Source organism: Grus americana, chromosome 3 (genome assembly GCF_028858705.1).
Source record: "Grus americana isolate bGruAme1 chromosome 3, bGruAme1.mat, whole genome shotgun sequence".
Lineage (NCBI taxonomy): Eukaryota > Metazoa > Chordata > Aves > Gruiformes > Gruidae > Grus > Grus americana.
Window position 1 is genome coordinate 25,047,352 of NC_072854.1, and position 20,452 is coordinate 25,067,803.

At 38.0% G+C, this 20,452-nt stretch overlaps 1 protein-coding gene across 1 annotated transcript in view; it reads right to left on the reverse strand.

Moving 5' to 3' along the window:
* Positions 1–20,452, reverse strand: part of CSMD1 (CUB and Sushi multiple domains 1) — a 1,238,533-nt gene that overhangs the window by 989,465 nt on the left and 228,616 nt on the right. The window contains exon 2 of the mRNA XM_054821261.1: positions 10,153–10,369. Within this exon, the coding sequence (XP_054677236.1) occupies positions 10,153–10,369 (217 nt within the window). The remainder of the gene's footprint in view (positions 1–10,152; positions 10,370–20,452) is intronic.

A 20,452-nucleotide genomic window follows, 5' to 3' on the forward strand; every position in this document is an offset into this window, starting at 1 on the left:
ACCAACCATCCTCTGTTTCTTCTTCATCAAACATATTACAACATACTGGAGGTGGACGTATCATTGAACAAAGATGTCAGAAGACAAGCTTCTTGCCCTAAGAAGCTCATCTAATTTTGACCATACCAATGGATCTGGTATGAACAGAGATGCAACATTCCTGGAAAGGGCATAACTGGCTTTCACACAGTTTTCAAATAAAATAAAATAAAATAAAATAAAATAAAATAAAATAAAATAAAATAAAATAAAATAAAATATAAATTTGATGGAAGTTAGGATGGTGATTCACCTAACTGAAGTAATAATTAATGTAATGCAGTAAGCATGAGATGCAGAAGAAGAAGAAAACAGCTGCCTGGGTTATGTTGCCACTTGTTTTCTGTTTCTGTAAGAAATTTTTTTTAAAAAGGAATGTATCACAAAGGTAAAACAAAAGTAATGAAGCTGGCTTTTTATGTAATATATATATAAATATCTCTACTGTCTAGAGATGGCACTTGCTCAGATGTCTCTTGGTGAAGGTGGAGAATGCCTCCAGGAAGAGAAAGAGAGAATAAGAACATGCTATACAGCTTTGTATTTGACTGCTAACTGCAAAACTCATCTTCTTTGGTTGGATCTGATGGTAATATCTTCTTGGAAGCCTATAATAAATCCAGTATATGCCATACAAATTAACTTTTCTTTTAAGGCTATACAAATGTCTTGCTAGGTGTTTTTGTGGAGGTTCCCTCAGAAGTCCCTCAGAGTGCCTACAGTGTGTAAAGTTGTATGTCATTCCAATGCACATTACATCTGCCTATTCCACTCAGGGGGTATGACCTGCAACAAATAAGCTAATTCCTGCATGGTAAACATAGTTATCATTGTGTAGTTTTTAGCATGAAGCTAAATATATGGTTTTTTAAATATTATAAATATCTGAAGTTAGATAAACTGGACATAGCAACCTGTTTATATGAAAAAAATCCTTTCCACCTGTTCCTACACAGTGACCAGAGTATCAATCAAAAACAGTCCTTCGTGATGATTAAGGAGAATGTAGTGTGAGGAAGGAGAAAGAAGAAAAAGTAGGTTCTAATATGCTTAGAAGTGTTTACCAGATTTCCTTGGTACATATAATCTAGTTTAGAGTGCGATACAATGGACTTCCTTAGAGTAAAGACTGAGACAGGAAGTCTTCCAAGGTGTCTTTTCTATACTGCACCTGCTCTTCAAAATAAGGAGCTGCAAGGAAAACACGGGCTATGCTCATTTCAGCTCCATGCTGACAGGAACAATAACTTTTAGAATTTACTTAGAATCAAATCTTTATAGCCTATGAGGAGAATAAGCATTTCTATGGTATAATTAATCTCAACCTAAAATTGATGTGTAACATAAATTAGCTAAATTACTCTAAAATTGCCTGTTTCTCTGTATTGACTGTTAGGGAAGCTGCAAGTGATTAGGTAAGATGCTCACTAAGGGTATATTAAATTAATTGTCTCTTTCTGTGGGAAAAGTAGATCAATACACAGAAGGGCCTACTGCTCCAAATATTTGGCAATATTTTTGGGATACATGCTTCCCAACTTCCTAAGCTCATTTGGTGACTAGTAAGGAGGTTTTCACAATGCCTTTGGCAGCATTAGACTTGACCTTTCAACAAGCAACGGGAAGGTTGTAATTCAGACACTGTTTGCACTTGTTCACGTAGAACAGCGCAATATATTCTGGGCATAGAGGATTTTTAAAGTTAGGGGTTTTGCAGGTAATTACACAACACAAATGAGTTTCTCCACCTCACAAAAAACCACAACAGTGGTATTTGAATCCATTTTACCATTACACATCAGGTCTTGCAAAGTCTTTCATTAAAACAAAAAAGACAAATCCAACCATATAGTAGTCTATAGCTTGGTGGCCAGAGCACCTACTTTGGTTCAAGCCTCCTCTTTACCTGAAAAAGGCATAGGAGCAATCAGTCTCACCCACATTCCCAGAGAATCCTTCGTCAGTGGAATATGGCACCAAATCGCTGCCATAACTGATTAATTACTTGGATAAAGTGGAACAGCTCCAAAAGGAGCTTTACTACAAATGGGGACTTCTTAACCAGATTTCCCATGCTGATATAATTTGTTTCAAAATTAATAGCTCAGCCATATATTCTGCAATGGCATAGGACAAAACCAGTGCTGAGCTACTTGATACATACAGTAGGCATGGTGGAGAGACAATTTCTATACTAAATTACAGTCTTTCAGTGCAGGAGTTACATTAGGTATATGTGTCCAAATGCATGTTTTATCATACCTACAATTTTTTTTAAGACATTGCTTCTGGTATCCCCCACTTTCTCTTCCCTCCCCCCATTATTCCTTAGTTCTCACCTTCTCGCCTCATGCACCCTGCGATGTTCTTGCTATTCTGTCTGTGAACCCTCTGAACACAAAAGGTTTTCCTTGCCCAAACAGTAAATAACGTAGCTCAGTTCCAGAGGCGAGGAAAGGGTGATTGAGAAAATCCTAATGTCATTGTCATTGTAGAAAGTGAGAGATAAAATTCACTTTCAACAAAATAACTCAGTGGAAGCCACAGAAAGTGCTGAAAGTTGCTTTGAAACTCCATGGGAAAAATAAAAGAAATTCAACTCTCACCATACTATTTTTAGAGAGGTATAATCAGCTGAAAGTTATGTTGAAAGGTAAACACAGATACACACACATATACTTTAAGGACATTTTTGTGGGCAGTATTTAGTGTGTTGAGTAATGGAAACTTTAATACCTACAGGTATATTTCAAAAACCCCTTATCAATAAGAATTATTCTGGATCAATGGGAGCATTGTGCCCTCTGTTTTTCATTATTTTAATTGTCAATTTAAATGGTGCTTTGCTGTTTTGTAATTCAATACTCTAAACAAAATCTGCTCAAATTAGTTGTGGTGGTGTTTTTATTTAAATATACATATGGGACTTTTAACTTCAGCATTCAAATGTAACTGTTAAAAATTACAAGTGTGGGTTTTATTAGATTTAACTTTAATGTACTCTCCAACCAGTCCTATAACATAATTTTTTCTCTAATTCATCAGTTGAACAATTACCACAGAATCATAGAATGGTTTGGGTTGGAAGGGATCTTAAAGATCGTCTAGTGCCAATCCCACGGGCAGGGACACCCTCCACTAGCCTAGGTTGCCCAAAGCCCCATCCAACCTGGCCTTAAACACTTCCAGGGAGGGGACATCCACAACCTCTCTGGGCAACCTCTTCCAGTGCCTCACCACCCTCACAGTAAATAATTTCTTTCTAACATCTAATCTAAATGTACCCTCCTTCAGCTTAATTATCTCAATAAATTAAAAATATTAAATTGTTTTTTAAATAGTTTCTATTAATTTGGATTAAAATTTATCATAATCTTGTTATTTATGGCTTTATTATGCATATTTAACTTCAGAAGCCTAGAAAACTAGCCTGTCTCAGCAACTAAGAAAAACACGCAGTCTAATATTGGCATCTGTTGTTTTCTTTTCTTTGCCATTTTGCTTTTATTTCATGACACTGGTCACACTAGAGTCTGCAAATAAAACCACAGTGCCTAGGTGTGTGTTGGAGGTGGGTGGGAGATGAGCAAAGAATTTTTATTTTTAAACTCATCAGTCTGACAGAATCAAAGAGGCTTTCCATAAAATATTGTAGATTGTGTGAGTTCCCTCAGACAGACATCATACCGATGAAAACAATTTTCTTCTACTTGGCCAATACCGAAGTAACATTTAAACCTTATTCTGAGATTTCAGGTAAAGCAAAGATGTAAACTGAGCTCTTCAAAATCCAGATACATATACATCCATACCCGTACTCATAACTTGCTATTTTCTCTGATATTGTAGCTTAAATACTAGATAATGGATACCTAAGGTGTTCTGGTTTATAAAATAACTAATCAAGGAATGTATGGGTGTTTGGCTTAGTATGACCATAAATATGATTCTTTCAAGCTGAACAACTAATTATTTCTAATATATCCATATGCAATAACAAATAACAAGGGAGGCAAATGCACCTCTTACCTGAAACCAAAGATCTACTCTAAAACATTGTCATGTGAAACATGACAAAGAATAACCTATCTTTCTATGATATATCTTTAAATACTGAGTAATGCTTCGCTACTTTATTAGAAAGGTGTTTATATGCCTTTTTTTTTTTTTACTATCCCCTTAAATCTAATTTGGTTGTATAGCTATGAAACAGTAAGATTACCTAACACATGCTAAAGTTTATAAAACTATGGGAATTAACATTTTATGGAGCCACATCCCAATTCTCCCCTTCCGAGTCCCTTACTAGTAATACTTTTGATGGTGAAACACTATAAACAAATGCACCAAATCACTGCTGTCACTTATACAGGTCCAGTTTGAAAAGTACAGAAGAGGCAAAAAAGCAACACCTGTAAATTCGCTAAAGGTGTACTATGGCCAGATTCAGATGAAAAAAACAGAGATCTACCTCCACAGAGTACAAAGAAATTGAGCACAATGACATGTTCATTATGCTGTGTCACATTCATTTTTTACAGAAAAATGTACTGACTTAAACAACTACATAATAAAAGCTTTAAGCAACTGATGCAGAATTTTGCAGTAGAAATTCATGCATTGTTTTGACTTGTTAAATTAATCTTATCTTTTCTTTCCTTTTCTTCCCGCCCCCCCCCCCCCCCCCCCCCAAGAAATAATAGCTCCTTAAATGTGAAATGGATTTTCTTAGATGGAAGTTCAAACAATACTCCATGTTTTTTGGAAAAAAGAAGTATTTTATTCTTTGATAGTTGACCATCATTTAGTATCAGCCTAAAACATGTAATTAATATTGCCTATAATTCTTGGTGAAGTAGCTTGGTTTTAGTAAGCAGACGCCTTATTTGACTTTAATAAATTTTTCATTAAAGTTCTTTAGTATGTAGGCTTGCCAACAAAATTAGAAAGCTTAAGATTTTGAATTGGGAAGCTGAAAATTTTGGGAACAGGATTTTTGCCTTTTATCCACATGTGAAAAAAATTGCCATATATGAGCTTGAACCTGCCAGTATTGCACACATAAATTATCTTTCCTTCCATTGCATGGTCTTTTTGCTGTTGGCAGAAACTATCTGTCAGCATTTAGCTGATCAGGTCATAGTTTCCTTTCTTTCCTAAAATAGCTGTGTGATATACAATGAATCACATTTTACCCCTCTAGTATAAATGATTCCTCCTTCCTAGTACTTTAATAGGTGAAAAGGCCAAGAAAAATCTGATTTAACATAAAAAAGGGGAATGATAGTCATTGATAGGCATCTCTACTGGCAGGAACTCAGTAATCAATTTTCATAAACGTACAATAAGATTTTTCCTTTTCTTGCAGATGTACAAAACACCAGAATATCCTGCTGAAATTATTCAATAATCTTGCATCCTGGTTTCACCTGAGAGAGAGTTAATTTTCTTTCTAGTAGCCTGTATAGTGCTGTGTTTTGGATTTAGTAAGAGGATTACATTGATAACACGCTGATGGTTTTAGTTGTTGCTAGGTAGCTGTAGTGCCTACACTAAGTCAAGGGCTTTTCACCTTCTCATTGTGCCCTGCCAGGTGCACCAGAAGCTGGAAGAGCACAGCCAGGACAGCTGACCCAGACTGGCCAAAGGGACATTCCCTCTCATATGACATTGTGCTCCAGATAGAACTGGTGAAGCTGGCTGGGAGGTGGGACCACTGCTCAGAAACAGACTGGGCATTAGGGGCGTGGTTTGCCACATGTAGTGAGCAATTGCATTTGTGCATCACTTGGTTTCATTGTTGTTGTTGTTGTTGTTATTATTATTATTATTATTATTATTAATTTTTTATTATTATCATCATCATCATCGTCGTCTTTTGTTATCTTATTAAACTGTCTTTATCTCAACCCATGAGGTTCTTTTCCATTCTCCTTCCATCCCCTGTGTGGGGGGGAGGGGTGAGCAAGTGGCTGCATGGTGCTCAGTTACTGGCTGGGGTTAAACCATGACATCTTGTTTTACAAATTTGAACACTATCTCAGTTTCTGTTATTTTGTGCTGTGTTCTAGGTAAGCTTCAGCTGCAAAAAAGATGGTTACTATACTCATTCCTATACTGTTTTCTTCACAAAATCACCAGCTCACACATACACAAAAATCCTATACATTGAAACCAACTTGTAGAAAATGATGTGCAATAAAAAGGTTAAAAAAATGACATATGACATTTTCCTGGGGAAGGAAAAAAAAAGAAATAAAGAACTATGAACTGCACAAAGCTGTTGCTGCTGCAGTGTCAGCAGTTCCATAGAAAAGTCAATCACCACCTAATTGCTTCACTGTTCTCTTGATCCTGGAGACAAGGAAGACAGAAATCATTTTCCGAAGAAAGAAACAAATAATAAACAACAAAAAAACCAAACCAAACCAAACCAAAACAAAATTTTAAAATGTGTTGAACACATGATAAATCTTGGTTTGTTAAGATAAAATAATAATATTAATTTAATATTAAACAGGAGTCCAGACTTTCACTTTAGTAAACATTGTTTATCTCCATGCTTGGATTATGAAGTGCAGAATATACATATGGTTTATTGCTTGCTAGAGACAGGAAAAAGTGAATACTGTGAAGAATTCATATTTAATTCTTATTATTTCTACATGATTCAAGAAAGCAGAGGGAACATGTTGCTATTTAGCATACATCGTATATATGATTGTCAGAAAATTTTTGTAAGTTTTGTTTTATTGCATGCTCTGTTAGCAATGTCCATCCTTTACATTACTGCTCCATTAAAACAAAAATTTTTCTCTTTTCAGCTGTGGAAGATAGGTATGTAGTACAACCAGCCCTAAAATGGCTTTTGAAATCCATAAACTCTCAAAATGTCTGTTTTGAATTCACTTGCTCATGGAAAGTAATATATCTATTGGCAGAACACAAGTCAATAGGTCAATATTGTCAATTCACATCTGCCAATACATTGAGCCTCTTCAGACCTGGCCTGTGTCCTTACTCCCTATGTCCTGTTGACAGATTTCTCATTTCTATTTAAAAATGTTACCATTTACTATTATATCTGATCAATACAACAAAGAAAAAAGTAATAATAAATATTTACTAGCACCTGGACTACACTGAATTACGGAATGCAACTCCACAAGGAATACAACTGACTAATAACTTTGTTGTCTCAGTGCACCACACTTGCATCTCTTCTCCGAAATTCATCCATATGAATTCTGTGTGCTGAAGGTTAACTGTGTATAACAAATGACAACTCCTTTACAACTTAAAATGCAAATAAAAAATACATTTTACATCTTCTCCCAGCTTAATTAGAATTTAGTTGTATTTTGAAATCTTTCCCCATCAACTGCTAATGCAATACTTAAGCTTTACGAAAAGTTTTTGGGTTTTTTTAATAACTTAGAACTGAGACATCTGTTCTGGTTACAATATACAGTAAAATTAATTATCTAACTTTATGTTTGTTTATACAATTAAGACTACAGTACCCTACAAAGCATTATCCTAACAGGTGGCATTAGACTTAAAATTTCACTTTTCCTCTTTTACATACATATATCAAATCCTGTTTTGTGTTCTACGGACTTTGCAGTGATAAAAATAAAGCAGCTGTAGCAATGTTTTTAAGGACAATTTTGGACCATGGATCTCAGTAATTATACAGAATGACAGGATGCTAACTGGGTTTTATTTAGAAAAATAGGAAGATGTAAAATAGCTCTTTTTAGTGCCTTATCTTTTGTTTACATTGTTCTTCCTGCTACTATTGTACTTCTCAACCTCCTCATAACATAGTCTACAATAACCTATGATCACTAGCATGTGTAATTTATCCCTTAAATCAGTATATGCTTTAATAATGCACTAACCGAAGAAGTTCATATACATCTTACAACTACCTGTTTCTGTTTTCTTCCTCTACACAAACAGCTTAAAACAATTTATTCCTTTCCCTTTTCATTTCAATATATTTTATATATATTTCTACTTGCATGGGTTTTACAATCAATATGTAGTGAAAGTATCCTGATGCACATTTAGCATACAAAAAGGTCCTTCAGGCAGCACAGTAAACTAGTTGAACATACTATTCATTTTTATCCAATTTTGCTTTAGCAGCTGAAAAATACTATACCGCATGAGATGAATATTACTTAATTATTATAGTTTGTGAGAGCTATATAGTCACACAGCTATTTTTAAGGAAAACCTCCAGATTCTGCATGATGGCTAAAGAATTATAATTACTCAAAATCTAGTAGAGTATTTTTATCTATGGAGAAAAAAAAAAAATCATACCCTGAAGCAAAAGTTCCAAGATGCTCTCTTGCATTTGCATGCTGTCAGCTAAAAAAACAAGACTATAATTTTCCAATATCTGCTGAGTGAATTGTCTTGAAATGTGCAATTGTAGAGGGGTACACGTGTGAATGTGCTTTGTGCAACAAAGGGTATGTCACAGGGTATGAGACATGTCAATAGTAACCTGTCATTCAAATTCTGCTTTTTTAACCTCTGCATGCTGCAAAGCCAATAAATGCTTTTTTCCTTATAATATCATTTATGAAGGTAAGTAATTGGCAAATACAAGCAAGGACAAATAAAATATCTGCTTCAGTGTTGGGAGTTGGAAATTAAATTCTTCTTTTACTGAAATCAGTGACAATTACAATGACTTCAGTGGGATCAACATCATACTTAGGAATTTGTCTTCTACACTCATACTCACAGAATATCAGTTGGTGGTCTTCCCTGAAACAATTTTCTACTAACAGATTAGTGTAAAACAAGCAGGTGTGTTAGCTATTGATAATAAAATCATTTGACTGAAAAAGAAATATTAATCCTTGTATAAAGGTGATACAAATACTAAAGGTCGATTAAGCAAAGTAAATGAAGCACGTACACCATGCAACTCAAGCATCAGTAGCTATGTACTACCTTCAACAGTTTTCAAAACTTTTTGAACTGAGTCAACAATCAATCAGAACATCGTTCTTGTCAAAAACATATGATGAAACCCACTAAAATGTGGAACAAATTGGTGATGTTCCCACATTTGTTTTAGCAGTATAATATAAATCAGCAGCATGTAAAAGAGTAATCAGACAACAGAACTGACAGCGGTGTGTTACAGTGCTCCATAAATCTCATGCCTGAACAGAAAATGACAGAGCAGCACTGATAGCAATATTTGCTTTCCAGCTTTGCAGTCCAGATTCAGCAAATGACCGAGGAAACCAAAACAAGGCACCAATGAAATTAATGCACCAAAATCTGAAGGCGTGAAAAGCTTCAAGATCAAAAAGCTTCCATAAAGCCTCTTTGTCACCTCAGTAGTATTTGAACATATAAGACAGTTTCTGACTTTAAAGATCCTTAATTGCTTAATAATTGCATTTACTTAGAGATGCAGAAGAATTTCAGTTTTGGCAAAGTCAAACAATTCACAGCTCAACTCATCTGCAAGGCAGGCAGGCAATAGTCACCTGAAGGATTTAATGTGGCAAGCATTTCCAGAGTTTGCCTAAGACTCACTAACGAGTTTGTGTCTCTCAGAAACTACTGTATCGCCCACCACTTCTTGTGTGCCACATTCCTTGAGAGACCCTGGGACACTGTTAGCACAAGCAGCATACACATCCTCTGATTCAAATGTTGTAGGCATGGTAGAAAAGTAAAGCGTGATCTCAGTAAGAGTTTTTTCAAAAACTGGGGAGAGGTGCCTTAAGGAAAGGGTCCCTGGGCCGATCTGGATTCCATCAGGGGACAGACAAATAAAAATAAGATACTGTAACATTGGATACTTCTGTGCTCAGGGCCTTTACCAAAACTGTCCTTGAACTGTGCAAATTTTAAGTACGACTGATGCTACTGGTATACAAGTTAGGGCCATAAGGATCTGCAACTTGGATTAATGTCTGCTGTGAGATCTTGGGGTACTGCTATCCCCTTGGCTGGGGAAGAACTAAGGAAACACAGCGTAGTTGTAACATCTCATCGGAATGCATATTCAGGAGAGAAAGAGAGAGGTAGAGAGACAGAAAGAAATGAAGAAAAAAAAAAAAGGTACCTTACCTCACTTTTAAATTGCCTTGCTGTGGCTGTCCGTCGTAAACTGACAAAATATCAAAATCTTCCTCGAGGGCAAAAGTATGAAACGACAATTGTATCCTGTTACGTTCTCCTGTGATAATGATCCACGTGCAGTTGGCATAATTTGGATAACCATGAGGAAATCCAGGGCTTTCTATAGTACCATTTGGTCCTTGTACTAAGCCTCCACAGTTCTGACCTGAAATAGAAAAAAGGAAAATGGGTATTTTGGTGTTTTTCTCCTCCCCCAGTATATATTCTTACATGAGTAACTATATGTAAACTTAATTTTATAATATTTTTTCTAGATTGCAAGCACCACATAAAATTGCATTTATACCATTCTTCCCTCTGGATTCAAACCCCCCATCGCTGGATTTTCTGAGACACCTACCACCTTTTTATGCAATGAATCATTATTTGAGTATTAACAATGTATGACTTATTCATCCAAATGTGAAATTTAAGCATTAGCCTTGATGCCATAAATTCAACAGACTGACAGTTTTAATGCCAGAGAGTGTTCAGAGATTTTTGGTGAATGCCATTTTTAAAGTTTTCATATAAATACTAAAGTATTACAGTTTCTGATGTTCCAAACCATACTTTTAACACAAAGGGCAAAATATAGACAGACATTTATTATGCATTTTGTTGCAACCAACGTTAAGATTTTATACTTCAAAACTAGCAATATTTCTGTGGTATAACATTTTTAGTACCATGTGTATTGTGATCAGGGAAGTGTTAATTTTTTTCTTTTTTTTTTCTTTTTTTTTTTTTTTTTTTAGGATTCTTAAAAAATAACACTAAAGGTTTACTCAATAGGCATTTGTGTCTGGTTTGTACATCCTACAGACCTTGTGAGGGTATGGTAGCTCATTAACGGGAAGTCCTCAGCAAGAAACCTTGACTTACAGTGCACACTCTTGCTAATTTCCTACTTGATTTTGTTAATCCCACACACAATAGTTGTACTGACTCAGGGCTGGAGAGAAGCGTTAATGAAATATTTGAACAGAGAAAAGTTTAAGGACATTCTGTGCACTGTAATGCTTGGATTATTACATGCATTTTAAGCACTTTAGAACAAGTATAATCCCAGCATTTTATTGTTATACCTAAACCAGAAAAGTATTTCAGGCTGCAATTTTATTTTTAACTTCCCAGCAGTAGGTTTCTGAGACTGAATCTTTCAGAACAGTTCTGTCAAATGCTTGTGGGAGGTTTCTAAATCTTAATAAAATGGATTTAACAAATGGGATTTGCTGCTAAAACTAAAGAACCAATAAGTAATCATTTTCTACTAAATTTCAAATATGACACAAACTCTAATGAAAAGATAAAAAGGCTATGGAGATTCAGGAGGCCTTTAAAGTAAAAATCTTCTTTAGTGTTTCTACCAATTGATTCACATCAATAAAACATCGGTGTTATTAAACATTCCTGAAGAAGGAACCTATTACACTATGAACTTAGCATGAAAGTTTCAGCTATGTACTGTTCATTGTAACTTGTCGGCATTCTCGCAGATGCTTTGCATTGTATTCCTCTTCGTACAACCACAGGGGAAATATCATACAAGTGTCACAAGCAATTTAAAATAATTTAATTACTACAGAAATAATGTTCTGAAAACAGAATCCACCTAATACTCTAATGAGCTACTTCATGCCACCAACATCCAGAAATTGCTTTGTGTAAATCAAGTACACCCTGCAAGCCGTGCTGCACAGCAGCTTTCCTACCACTCGGTGTGAAAGGGTTGCTTTGAAAGAGGAGAGCTATCAAGTGCAAGTTCGCAATTCATCTAAAATCTACCAAAGACAGAACCACCTCTTAGGAGCAGAACTTTGTAATTCTGGTGTATGAAGAATGTAATAAACATATGTAATTGTACATGTAAATGCAATATGTTAATTACATTTCTGACTTCCAGGGAGACAAACAAATTACCTCCGCAATCTCTTGGGGAACCCTACAGCTGGCTTAAGGTAAAACAGAATATTGATGGGGTAGTAGGTGAGCCCTCCCACCCCCAAACTGGCCATAGCCCAGCAGCCTCCTTATAGAGGCACTTGCTACCTACTTGCAGAAGTTTTTGCAACTGTCAGTGATTGATCCCGGTTTTATTCCAAAAGATGTTTTCTATTCCTTACTGTAGATTCAAGTTATTATTATTCTCTTGGAAAATAAATAAACTCTTATGATAAACCAGGCAGCCAACACTTTACCTCTGTTTAACTTAAGCATTTCTTACCACCTCTAGTCCTTTCCTTCTCCAGTTCACTTTTGCTCTCCTGTATATATATCACTCCAGTTCCGAAACTATTTATAAACATGTTGCCTATTCACTTTGTACCCAAGAAACACAAGGCAAAGGAGAACCATAAAGGAAAATTATTACTGTGAAATGTTATTTAGGTTTGCTCTTGATTTTATATGCAAATATATAAATACATACTTATTACTTAAATATATACTTTATTTACACACTTATTTATTCAGTAAAAACCCCAATAAAAATCCTAGAAGAAATTTAATACACAGTTAACTCCTATCAATCTCATTGCAGCACACTGACAACTGCACAGAGGATCTCTCTTCTGAACTAAGCAATACTCAAAAAGGCTTGAAGAGCTGTGCAGGCCCAGAAATCTGACATCCTTCCAGGTCTGTTCCCGCCCAGTTAAAACATGAAGCATGTTAACAGAGCAGTATTGGGAAAAAAAGATCAGCTGCTATCTGTATAATACTTATTTTGTCAATATACATAAGTCGAAAACCTTCAGAACTGTCAAATGTTACACCTCTGCCAAGGAGTAAATTCAGCGTCAAATCCCTTAAGAGAGATTCGGTAGGAGGATATATTTGGAGAGCAGGAATGAAAAGACTTCTGGGTGACAGGTGGCAGCAAATGAGACAGGAGCTGGCAATGCAATGTCCTACAAAAAGTGCTGTTTCTGACTGCAGAGACACCACAGACAAATAAGAGGACACTGATGAGATTAATTAAGAATATTTTGTTTCTTATGGGTGCCTTAATAGCAGAAAGTATCAACAAAGTAAAGAAACTGAACATACCACCAAGAATATATTAAAAGAATATTAATATCAGCAGAGTTTAAGTAGTTCTGCTGGGCTGAATGTAAGCATAGAAGAGAATGTAGGCTGAATACAACTGAATACACCCTAAAAAGAAGATGTACCCATGCAATTCACTTTAGCCCTTGTGTCAAATAAAAAAAAATAAATGTTGCCATTTTTCACAAGACGTGCAGTCATTGATTGAGTACAATATCAGTACACTGAATTATTTTAATACTAAAGGTGTATTAGACTGCCAACATTCTATTAGTATGACATCACACTGTTGTTTATATAAATATAAACTATGCTGTTAACATTAATTTTCTGTCATATGTTGCCTGTAAGAAGATATTCCAAGGACAACATTTTTAACTTTATCATATATAAAGTGTAATTTAAAAATGCAGATGATCTTGGCTTGCAGTTGAAAATTATTTACACTGATTTCAGCCATATTTTATCTTAGTAAGGTTCTTTGCATATCCCCAACCAGCCCTATTTGCACCTGCTCAGGCTCAACATTTCCCATTTGTGACCCCTAAGTGAGAAAGAAAACTTTGCAATTTTGCCTTAAATGCTGAGGTTGTAGAATCACTGAGAATCAGTAGAATTTAAGTACTGCTTTGCCATAAGATTTTGAATAAACTTTACAAAATATTTTCTAAAAATCAGACTTTTATTTTCCCAGGCCTTTATATTTATCATGATTATGTTTATCACCACCACCATCCCTGCCGTTTACCAGTATCTAATAACTAGAAATAGCAAAGTACAGATTCATTGATTTATTTATTTTTTCCAAGTTTCAATGCTTCTACAAGAAACAAGACAAAAGATAACCATTTCTCTTCTTGTAATTCATAGGATATTCTGTGGATGACATATATTTATACATCTACACAGATGTATATGCATACATATACATATTTACACCTAAAGCAATTTTTGCAAGATATATGTATTTTGAACAAGCAAACTATAAATTGCACCAAAAATAAAGTCAGTGATGCTAAAGATATTTTGAACAATCATGATAATGAAAATTAAGTCACATTTATTCTTGTTGTGACTGTGAGTAGCATCTTTCATTCTGCAGCTACAGAGGAATGCAGCAACTAGTAGTGAGGCTGAGAAGAGACCTAGCAAGATCATATCAGATCTTTACAGTAGATTCTGAGTTACACTTTTATTAGTAAGTTTAATAATTAAATAAGAAAACAGTGCTCAGTCAGATCAAAATGCTCGTTCAGCTCAGTATCTTTTCTCCAACAGTAATCCAAAGGAGGTACCTAGGAAGGACTTTGCCAGAAAACTCCCCTCCCCTTCAAGATCTGCATCTTCAGGGGTTTCTTAAAAGGAACACATTCCAATGGCCTCGTCTTTCTGTTTAATAACTCTTGAAAGATTTCTTTTCCATGAACTTGTCGGGTCATCCTCCTAGTCTATACTAACTTCTAGGATCTTTAATGTATTGTAGAGGGAATCCTAAAACATGAAAAACCCTTCTTTGTGTTTGTTCAGCAGCTACCATCTGCTAGGTTCATTGGATGCCCCACTAAGTTTTTATATGAAAAGCGAACATACAGATCATTCTTATTGATGCTTTCTATGCCACTTACCATCTTATTGACCTCTATCATGTCCCAGCTTCTTTTTTTTTTCCAAGTTCAAAAGTTCTACTTTATCTAGCTGTTCTTTGTACTAAAGCCATTTTATCACCTTTCTCTGAACCTTTTGCAGCTTTGTTACACCCTTCATGAAACAGAGATACCTGAACTTCTTGTAATATTGAAAATGTATACACATCATTTACACAGTGATATTTTTAATCCCTTTTCTGTCCTCCTACTAATTTGATCTATTCTTTTGCTAAGGTAAGCATTAGCTTGACATTTTTATAGGACTATGTATTATAACTAAGATTCCTTTCCTCCAGAATTACAGTGAGGCTAGAGCCTGTCATTTTACATGGAAAATTAGGATTATGTTTTTTTCCTCTGTAGATTTTCTACAGTTTATAACTATGTGCATTACATCACATTCATCTACACTGAATTTCATCAGCTACTTCAACATCCTCTTACTTGGTCACATAAGGCCTTTTTCAGAATTCTTCACTCATCTTCATTAACTGATAACTTCCTGTCATCATGGTCACTTCACTGCTTACCCTCTCTTGCAGATCATTTATGAGTGTGCTGAACAACACAGACGCCAGCAGAGCTCGCTCTCTGATGCTGTGGTGACTCCCTCCATTGTAAAAACTGGACATTTTCTCCTATCCTGAAGCACAATGTTTAGCCAACCTTTTAGCAATGTACAGACTTTCTTATGCCTTTCCTGATTGTTTTCTTTAGAGTCCTTACCCAGGAGCCTTTTTCAATGTATTTTGGAAATTCTGATCACTTTTATCCACATTCAGGCTGACTCATTCAGAGAACTCCAATAGGTTTGAAAAGTATATAGTTTTAAAATAAAGCCTTGATTCTTCTTCAATATATCATATTTAACCATGTGTCAATTGATTCTCTTAATACAATTTCGTAACGCAAGTTTCAGATGTTCCAGCGTTTAGTTCCTTAACTACCCTAGGTCCCTTTTAAATATAGGCATCTCAGGTGAACTAAAGCTGGAGATCACATTAGCAGTGCAGCAATTTTTTTCTTGATTGTCTTTTAAACTCTAGATAACACATGGTGCTTGTGACTTTACTGTTTATTTTGTCTGTTGGTTCCATAACCTGTTCTACCAATTTTTCAACTTTAAACAGATGTCATTTTACACAAAGAACAGTTCAGGCATGGGAATAACAAAACACTTTTTTTTTTTTTTTTGCTGTCTTCATTAATCTTCTGTGTTGGGTTTGTGTGGCAAGGTTTTGGTAGCGGGGGGGCTACAGGGGTGGCTTCTGTGAGAAGCTGCTAGAAGCTCCACCTGTGTCTGATAGAGCCAATGCCAGCCGGCTCCAAGACGGACCCGCCGCTGGCCAAGGCCAAGCCAGTCAGCGCCTCTGTGATAACATATTTAAGAAGAAGAAAAACAGTTAGAGAGAGCTTTTGCAGCCAGAGAGAGGAGTGAGAAGATGTAAGAAACTCTGCAGACACCAAGGTCAGTGCAGATGGAGGGGGAGGAGGTGCTCCAGGCACCGGAGCAGAGATCCCCCTGCAGCCCATGGTGAAGACCATGGTGAAGCAGGCTGTCCCCCTGCAGCCCATGGAGGAAGGATGGGGGGGTGTAGAGATTCCACCTGCAGCCCGTGGAGGACCCCACGCCGGAGCAGGTGGAGGCACCTGAAGGAGGCTGCGGCCCATGGGAAGCCCACGCTGGAGCAAGTTCCTGGCCGGACCGGTGGACCTGTGCAGAGGGGAGCCCACACCAGGGCAGGTTTGCTGGCAGGACTTGTGACCCTGTGGGGGACCCCACACTGGAGCAGTCTGCTCCTGAAGGTCTGCACCCCGTGAGAGGGACTCCATGCTGGAGCAGGGGAACAATGAGAGGAGTCTTCCCCCTGAGGATGAAGAAGCGGCAGAAACACCGTGTGATGAACTGACCGTAACCCCCATTCCCCATCCCCCTGTGCCGCTGAGGGGGGGAAGGTTGAAGCCGGGAGTGAAGTTGAGCCCGGGAAGATGGGAGGGGTGGGGGGAGGTGTTTTAAGAGTCAATTTTATTTCTCATTCCTCTACTCTGTTTTGCCTAGTAATAAATGAGATGAATTCCCTCTCTAAGTTCGGTCTGTTTTGCTCGTGACAACAATTAGTGAGTGATCTCTCCCTGTCCTTATCTCGACCCACAAGCTACACCTTTTCTCCCCTGTCTAGTGAATGAGGGGAGTGATAGAGCGGCTCTGGTGGGCACCTGGCCTCCAGCCAGGGTCAACCCACCACAACCTTTAAATTCTGAATATTTATTGGCCCAGCAAGGCTGTCTTGCAGGCTACTTTCTCCAACTGTGTTCAAAAGAAGAATAATTTTTAGTTTTACAATGTTGGCCTGCAATACTCTCAAACACTAATGTTTTATTTCCAGGAAAGCCTTCAGAGAGGGCCCAGCAGTCCCTAAATCTTACTGGGATCTCGCTGATACACATGCCTTCACCTTGGAATTAACTCCTTCTGTCAGTCTGTACAAAACAGCATTAATCACTGTCTTTGCATATACAGCAGGATGAATCTCTGACTCCATCATCTCTCTTTTATCATTATTTGGGAGGACTTAATTATAAAAGCCGATGGTTAGAGGCCTCACAGACTTTAAATTCTCTCTCCTGCACAGAAAAATCAAATGCACACCCCTTACGTCCCCAAAGCACCTCAGGTTTGCAATTATGACTCCTCTAACTCATGTACGTGCACACTTACAGGAACTTTGGTATTGCCAGAAGTATTAGCCACAACTTATGAGACTTCATGCAGCAAAGCTCACGACAGCAACAGTTTTGAAAATATGACTTTTAATATAAAAAACAAATGTTCCTGATGATAGTGCAAAGATGTGTTATACAAATGAGCAAAAAAAATTTCCTCTTGAACTACAACAGGTAACTACAGATTTAAATTATTGCCACCATCAATTGAGACTGGAGCAGTAGATAGCTGTAAGACATAAATAGGTGGTTGCACACCTTGTTGCAAGCACCCCTTTCTCTTTTCTTTTGCATTTTAATATGCTACCTTCATTGATGTCCCCTGTAAGCTCCTGGCACTTCCTGGTTCCGCCAAGGCCTGCAGGCCTACACTAACCCCTGCCACTGACTGGCCCTTATCGCTTCTTCCTCATTAGCTATCTTCTGACAATGTTACTACCCAATAAAATTGTTATTGCCTAAATTGACTTTAATCAAGAACAGAAATATCAAATGGCCAGAGAGGTAAAGGCACTATTTTCTGAGGACTGTTTTAAACAGCATTTGGCTACTTTAAGTGTCCTTTAAAAATCAATTATTAAATAAGCCTCACAACACCATTAAAAGGTACTTTCCAAGGAATTAACCAAATCAGAAAGTACCAAGTTCTTTTTAATTTAGGTATCACTGAAGATTTATTCACAACTTTAAGCCACCATCTTTGTTTGAAAAACTGAAGTACACCCTGGACAGCAGCGACAGCACAAAGATCTCACAAAGCAGCTGCCTGCGCCGCGCCAGCATCTGCTTGCTGTGTCCGCCATCGCCTTTCTACGTCAGGGAGAACTGATGCAGTAAAACTTCAATATTACAGAGATTTAATCGTATTCAAGATAGTCCCAGCCCAACGTGAAATGAGAACAGTGTAAATTTACTCATGATGTTATGTTTTTGCCGTACCCCGGCAAAAATAGTTTCTTTCGAGAGAATTAGTAAGAAATTCTTTAAAACATATTTGATCTATATTAATAATTAATAACGATCTGTTAGGTTATATGGTAAAAAGCTCATCTGTGCACCCACAAAGAAGCACAGAGAGACAATGGCAGATGGGGACACCCAAGCACCCCCCTGCCCCAGCTTCTCCCAGGCCACCAGTCCACTGGGGGCCACCAGTCCATCACAGGCCCAGCTCCATGTGCCCAGAGGAGCACAGGAGGCCCCGGGGTAGGTGGGAAACCACAGTAAGGGCTCACAGGAAGGAATGTCCTTCTCTGGGGCCTCCCAGGGCTGCCCCAGGACAGCCTTAGCCCCGGTGTCCAAGTGTGACACCCATCACAACAGGCCAAGAGGAGCAGCTCCAGATCCCCTTCCAGACTGGGGGGTGGGGGGGTGGTGCTGGGATGCCAGGGAAGAGCATTTTGGGATTGCATAAGACTTACTATGGAACGTTTAGGGGAGGAGCCAGAGGTGGGGAAGGGGATTTAGATGACTTGGGGAAGAACAACTGTGGGAAAATGGAGGAGTGAGGGGACAAACAGAGCTGGTTGCGTGTAAATAGTGGCCAGTCTGGCTGTACCCCCACAGGGGTCGTAGGGTCCCAGGGGTGGGTGGTGCCAGCCTGAGGCGAGTGCAGGTCAGGGTGCCAGCAGCTGGGCTGGACCATGGGCCAGAGGGTGCGTGTGCCTGGGTGCGTGTGACTGGGGAGACACCCATGAGTGACACCAAGTGCCAGCCCCAGGTGGGACCAGGGCCAGAGCCCGTGTGTCTGCGGTGCAGCACAGGGAGCCAGCGCGGGTGTGTGAGCGAGTGTGCAAGTGCTGGAGATGGTGTGGCTGGACGAGCCAGTGAGCAGGTGATGTGGATGGGGAGCCAGGAGGGTTTCTCCAAGGACAAGATCACAGGGGGGTGGCTATGGGGGACCAGAGGAGTCTTGGTCACCTCTGTGTGTCTATATGGATGGATCTCCATCCTGCTCAGCCAGAGATGGGAAACAGGATAAGGCCACTTGTGCTGCCTCAGTTCATACGAGTGCTGAGTATGTCCGCCTCTGTGTAGCTGGCTGTGTGTATACATATGCATGTGGTGTATACATGTGCTCTGGGTGTGTGCTCCTACTGGGAAAAGCTGCTCAGCCTTGCCCCTGCCTGCATCTGGGCCATGGAGACGGGGCAGCCTCGCCTCTGTCAGCTGCCAGATTCAACCCTTCCTAACCCAATCAATTGCCTCTGAATCGTTAAATATTCTGTAGCTTGGTGGCTAAAGCTGAAAATAGAGAAAAAATGGCAGCTAAATTGCAAAATTTAGATTGATTTCCTTTAAATACAGATCCATTCGAACCCTGCAATTTTTGTCTGTGACCAGTCTAGGACCTTCACTAGGTCCATCTCACATGAGATGAACAGTTGGTAAATGCTTGAATGCGTATAATAACCTTAAAATCTGATGTAGGCATTCACAAAGTGACTGTACCTTCATCAGTGTATAAAACATTTTAAATTCAGACCTTACTTCTAAGCCGCAGGATATATATTCATTGATTGTGTTGATGAAACAGAAAAGCTAGTGCTTTTAAAGTCTCAGATTAGTACTCTGAGAGTCAGGCAATAGCTTTGTGTGCAATTTCCTATGTATATTTAAGCCTTTATCCAGCACCCAATTGAAATTAAATTGTCCCGAAGGTTAAAGATTAATATTACTATGCAGCAAGAAGTTCTGAAACAAATCCTGCCGTAATGGCAGCTTTGCTGTGTACCAAAGCAAAACATCTTAATTGCTGGTATGTGGAAGTTTTTTATTTATTGTAATGAAGTTCTCGATCCTTAAACGCATAATATACATCAGCTGGA